We start from the raw sequence: 6,127 nt of genomic DNA on the forward strand, positions 1-6,127 counted from the left end.
TGATGTGAAAAAAAAAAAAAAAAAAAAAAAAAGACTGAATCACTAAATTATTAAATAAGGTGTTTAGATTGGGATGAAGGAAGGCATGATTTAAGCCATCTTGGGTAGACAAAGAGATGGAGTTACAGCTGCAGTAGAATTCTTCATTTGTTTTGCTTTTTAATAGTTCCCTTTACAGAATATACATTTACACAAAACAGTGGAAGTGCTTTAGTTTTGTGGTTCAATAAGATTATTTATTCCTATATTTGGGGCCGGGGATCAGAAATGTCCGTTGTGTGGGAGAGTAGCTTTTTACTACCCAGCATCCAAGGGCGATGTGGCAGACAGCGCTATTAAGAAAAAGAACATGGTATAAACTTAGGCCAATCTTTGTTCAGATTATGAGTTTGCCACTTACTAGCCATCTAACCTAAGGGAGTCGACTTACCTCATCCAAACGTCAATCTTCTTAACTCCTAAAATAAGGATATTAATATCTATCAAATTGCAATGTCTATTCATAGGTTCAACAGGTATTTGGAGCATCTTTTTGTACCAAGCCTGTTCTGTAGTGGGGAAGAATGAAGTAATAATATACAAAAGCCTGGTAATGTTAGTTTCCTTCCATGTTTTCCCAGCCATAGTCCTAAAGGCTCCTAATTACTTAAGCGTGTGTTTGAAAGGAAAATAGAAAACTTAGAGTCCTTTCCTTCCCAGACCCTTTCATTACTCCAGAGATAGACACTGACAGTCCTGAGTGTGTGTGTGTACTTGATTGGAAAACCAACCCAGGAGAACGGTTACTGACAGGGTAGCCGGACCTCTGACAACAACTCAGGTGGGTCAGGAGCAACCTGCCACACTCATTACCTACCTTAACCTGTTCCCACCTGGGATCCCCTGTGTGAAAAAAAAGTAGAAAACACTGTCATTCCCTGGCAAGAGAGCTAAGGACCTATACCATTTAGAGGGGGCCAGCCACTTCTCCAGCGCAGGGCTGCGCAGAGGAGAAAGAAGTACTCACTAGACCTGGGTTAGCCAGGGCCGCTGTCAGCACCTCAAGCTGGCCTGAGCCCTAGTGGCTTTTTGCCTATGGCCCGTGCCTTGGTGGCAGATCTAGTTACAAAAGATGGTGCATATGTAGGTGGCAGATTTCTGCAGGTGCCTGTCAACCCAGTTTTCTTTCCTGGGGAGCTGGCTGCAGTGGGAATCCCACCTGCTCCCTTCCTTTGCCTTCTGTGACTCTTGGAGTGGGATTATGCAACAGAAGACCCTTCCCTAGCTTGGGAAGCCCCAGTACTTTTTTTTCATGAATGAATGGAGACAGGACTGACTGCATATGGGAAGTGGCCTGAGAAAGCTGTCCCCCTTGTTCAGGCTGCACCTCTCCCTCAGGCTCAAGAAGTCCTTTGCTGGGCTGGGTTGTCCTTTGGGATTAGAACCCCAGTTGATTCAGTAAATATTGTTTTAGGGAGGGGCTGAATATAGTGAAAGAATGGCCTTGAGTCTTAAAGGTTAAAAGCCACATTTTTAAAGAATAATTTGTGACTGGCCAGTAATGCTTAATGTGGATTATCGCTAATAAAGAAACTATTCTTACATCTATTTAACAAATGGAGAAACTGAAGCGGCTCTGAGTGGCAGGACATTATTCACCTTGTTATCAGTGGGTCCAGGAGAGGAAACTTGGGACGTTCCAGAGTCTCCAGCTCTTTCTCATCCACTCTACTCTCAAGAGAGGGAAAAATGGTGACTCTTGTCTTCAGACCATGCAAGGATCAGGAAGATTTCTTTCTTCATGACCTTGCCCTTGCCCAAATGTCCCAAGCTATTCCTCCTTGTTCAGCATAAGGTAGGGAAAGGGATTAGGCCTGCTCCAAAATTTATTTTATTCATTTCATTTTATTTTAAATTCTATATCCTTGTAGTTTTTTTTTTTTAATTTCCTCTTAAAAATTGTCAAGCATTACTGGAAAACAATGCAAAATGTGGCAGAAGTTTCTGTGGGAACCCCATCCATGCACCAAAAAGAAAAAGAAGGGAGACATTGTCCTCAATACTCTCCATGGGGCTGTGGAGCCACTGTCCTCTGCCAAGAACCAGGATTCTTTTTTAATACATACTTGCTAGTACCTGCACTGGGCACAGTGGAGCGTGGCTGGCCACAGTCTGTGTGCACAGTAACTGGAAACTAGAAACATCTGCCCATGTTTATGTCAAAGGTAAAACCTTGTAGAGATTTGACTTTGTCTGCCACTGCTTTGCACCACTGCTGGAAGAGAGGGAAGCTGTTACCCAGTACTTGGTTATATCTTTTTGTTAAAACCCTTCGGTCTTTCCCCCAGTCTCACCTTAATTTGGAACCTATGAGCACCACCTCCTGAGTCTCAAAAGACTACCAGCAGGAGGGATGCTCAGGAGCCGGCAAATATGGCTTGTGATACAAGCAGCAAAGTGTTCATTGCCAGTACAAGCCTGGGTTTGAAACCCAGTTACCACTTTCTGGCTCTGAGTCCTTAGAAAAGTTATTTTAGCTGTTTGAACTTTAATTTCTTAATCCACAGTTTGAGGCCACTACAAATCCAACCTTTGAGTAAGAGGGGGGCTGAGGATGGGAGAAAAATACTTTAAGGCAGTGGTTCTCAACCTTCCTAATGCTTCGGCCCTTTAATACAGTTCCTGTGGGTCATGACCCACAGGTTGGGAACCAAGGGATTTCTGAGATATGTATGTAAATTATCTGGCCTGTCCAACTGTTGTTAATTTCAGCCTCTTCCATTGCACCCTCCAAGTGTGTTAATAAATACATTTGCATCATTTCATAAGGAAGACTTCAGCTCCAGGAGCCAGAATGCCTTTGTTTGGCCCTGGCACTTCCTAGTTGTTTGACCTTAGGACCCGTCACTTGGCCTGTCTGTATCTCAGTTTTCTCATAGGGTTGTTGTGAGGATTCGGTGAGTTATTGCCATTTATACTACATTGGCGAGTTATTTATTCATAATACGTGTCGGAATATGTAATTGGTGGTGTTGGCGGGCACAGTGATGTTATTAACTAAAAGCTCAAAATGAAATGGTAACACATTTTTTTAGAAAAGATGATGACCAGGAGAAAAGAATTAATAACGACAGTCTTCTTTGTTAATTGATTTCTTCCTAAAGCCCAATAGCACTTGAATAAAAACTTGTTGATTAACATAGTCTGAAACAATGCTTGCCGTATCTCCGAGGACAGAAGAGACTTCTGGCCTGTGTCTTGAGATCCAGCTCTGGCGTGGTACAGGGTTGCCTCAGACTAATGTGTTCTCACTGTAGCTCTCTCAGCTGCCCAGGCCTGACTGAGGAGAGAGTACTGACCTTTCTGAAATCCATCCTTGAGTTCTTCTTGAGGTCCCCTTGACTTCAAAAGCAGCTTTTCCAGGCTCATTTTCCCCCTCTGGTCTGGTGCTGAAGTGTCCTCATTACCCAGCTGTCACACTCAGTTGGCCTGATTGACCACAACCATTCTCCAAACATGCCTGACCCTCACCTCTGAGGAGGCTGCTCACAGGCTTTGGGGGTGGAGTGAGGTAAGGCTGCCAGCCCCTCCCCTCCTCCAGCAGTGCTGGGTTGTTCTGGCACTATGTTGGTTGCTGCTGCTGGTTCTAACATGGGATTGACGGAAATTCTGAAAATTATGAAGATACTATGTGAACTGAAGCTCTCACCGAAGAGCTTGTGCAAGTTGATGATTTCTAGAGATTACCACTTACAGGCCCTCTATAAATGTTGGTTGAATGAACGAAGAGTTTCATGTGTGAAATTCAGGTTCACCGCCCCATCATCTTCCTTTGCCTTCCATTACTCCATGGGTAAGATGCTCCCTTCTAACTTTTAAACTTCAGTAAGCTTCAGGTCCAAATAGCTTTTTCCTTTTTATCCTTTGCCTTCTCTTTGGCTGGCAGAGATGGGGTTAAGAATTGCTGGCAGCTAATCCACCTTGGTTTGAGGCCTGCTCATACTGAGCCAGAAGAATGACTGGAATTTGAGGGGGAGGGGAAAAGATATTCTGACCTCTGCAGGCCCAGGGCCTCCTCACAGCATCTCCTGTTCACGTTCTCCCACTGAACTAATAGTCCAAGTACCCCGAGCTCACCTCTTTTATCCACACCTCTTCACCTTTTTCAGAACCTGGAAACAGACCAGGACTTGGTGGGGTTTTGTTGATGTCAAATATTATGTATTTTACTGTCATGGCTCAGCCTCTTTGAACATTTTCTCTCTGCCCCCATCCTTCTCATTCTGCCCAACTCCTTTCCCTCTTCCTCAAATCCCACAGGTCTGAGTGCATCAACAAATTTGCTTCAGTCTTCGGGACCATGCCTCTCAAGGTGGTGGAACATCGCGCTGACCCTGTCCTGTACAAAGACGACTTTCCTGAGAAACTGAAGAGCTTCCCCAATATTGGCAGCTTATGAACCATGCTGATGGCGGAGGTCTGACTGTAAGGCTTGGACAGAGGGAGAGAACAAGGCCTCCTAACGCTCTGCTATCAGGGTAGGAGGTTAAGGATGAAAGGTGACCTCCTGGATCTTGACATCTATCTACCTAATCTGCTTTCTCAAGAGCGGGAACCTAGAAAGAATATCTAAGCACCTGTGCAGCCTCTGTTTTTGTGTTTTTAATAATCTCTGATGGATTCTTTCAGAAAATGCCAAAATGGAAGCCCTGTGGCATGCTCCAGATTTAAGTCCAACTCAGGCTCCCTTCGTTTTCAGTTCCAGTATAATGATGGGAAAGGAAACTTCACTGACTGTAAGTCTGCTGGAGAAGAAAAACCTGTTAACTCATTTTAGATTCAGAGAATCCTGTGAAAGGTGCCATACCTCACTTTTATTTCACATCAGTGAGTCTTTCTGAGAAACAGCCAAGCCCAGAATTGGTGCAAAACCCAAACATCTTGGTGGCTTTGAGAGATGCCTTGGCACCTGGAGCTCTGGGCTCATGCAGAGGAAGAGCTCTGACAGCTGAGTCAGGATCTGTCAGTGCCATGAACTATTCCTAACTGGTTTGGTTTTTTTAATATGATTAAAATTATTTTTTATTCCTTTTTCTGCCGTGTCTTAAGTATTGATTCTTGATAGCCCAGGGAACCATCTTTCTTCATCTGTGTAATTTAATTCCGTCTTCTGGCCCAACGACAGTTGTTCGCCTACCTGGGAAGACACATAGCCAAAAGGAATATCTGGTACCATGTGCGTCAAGCATAAAGAAAGTCCAAAATCGTAAACATTCTAAGAGCAGATGACTCCAGAAACCTCCAGAGGAATCCATTTGTTTCTTGATTAGATCCAGTCAATGTTTTATAGATATTCTTGGGGAAAAACAGAGAGTTTCTAATAGCCATATACTGAGTCACTCTAGCCAGTACCTGTTGTAAAAGTTGAGGGAGTTGTGACCTCCTGCCCCAAGGGGATGCCAAAATTTCCCTCATTCTTTTGGTATAAACTTAACATTAGCCAGGGAGGTTCTGGCTAACGTTAAATGCTGCTATAACAGCGGCTTTGCAACAGTTGCTGGTATATTTAAATCATTAAATTTCAGCATTTACTAATACTGCACATGTGTGAATTATACCTCTTTAAGCCCAGTTGATGAACAAATCTACTCTGGCAAATGTTAAATGTTATGGATTCGAAACAGATTTATCTGGCTCTAATATTAAGATTAGCCACAGTTTGGGCTTTAGCCATAACATATGTCCCCAGAACACGAAATACATAACAATTTGCTTAGAATATGGATATCATTACTGAAACCTAGTTATATGCCAGTCGAAGTCACTCATACACCATCCATTGTTCTACCACGTACATGAAGGTGACCGAGCTGTATACTGTAGTCTTATTGAGAGCCACTTCAGATGTGTTCCATAGACTTTGAGAGGGCAAAATTTCAGAAGTAGCAAAATTGAAAGTAGAAATTATGCATTTTATCTTTTTCCATATTTATGGAGTAATGGAATCACAGGCTGTTACTGCCTGCAAGGACGCGTGATCATCTTGTCTAGCTCTTTTTTGGAGATGCAGATACTGACGCTGTGATAGGTCCTGTGTATGACAGCTGCAAACACAGGTGCTCCAGTGCTTTTGACCAGGTTAACATGC

At 43.4% G+C, this 6,127-nt stretch overlaps 1 protein-coding gene across 1 annotated transcript in view; it reads left to right on the plus strand.

The window, feature by feature from the left end:
* EXT2 (exostosin glycosyltransferase 2) overlaps positions 1–5,576 on the plus strand; it is a 147,740-nt gene extending 142,164 nt beyond the window's left edge. Inside the window, exon 14 of the mRNA XM_003781248.2 lies at positions 4,300–5,576. Coding sequence (XP_003781296.1) covers positions 4,300–4,438 — 139 coding nt within the window. The 3' untranslated portion in view covers positions 4,439–5,576. The remainder of the gene's footprint in view (positions 1–4,299) is intronic.
* The last annotated feature ends 551 nt before the right edge of the window (positions 5,577–6,127 follow it).

This window comes from Otolemur garnettii, unplaced genomic scaffold (assembly GCF_000181295.1).
Source record: "Otolemur garnettii isolate 467f Iridium unplaced genomic scaffold, OtoGar3 scaffold00001, whole genome shotgun sequence".
Classification (NCBI taxonomy): domain Eukaryota; kingdom Metazoa; phylum Chordata; class Mammalia; order Primates; family Galagidae; genus Otolemur; species Otolemur garnettii.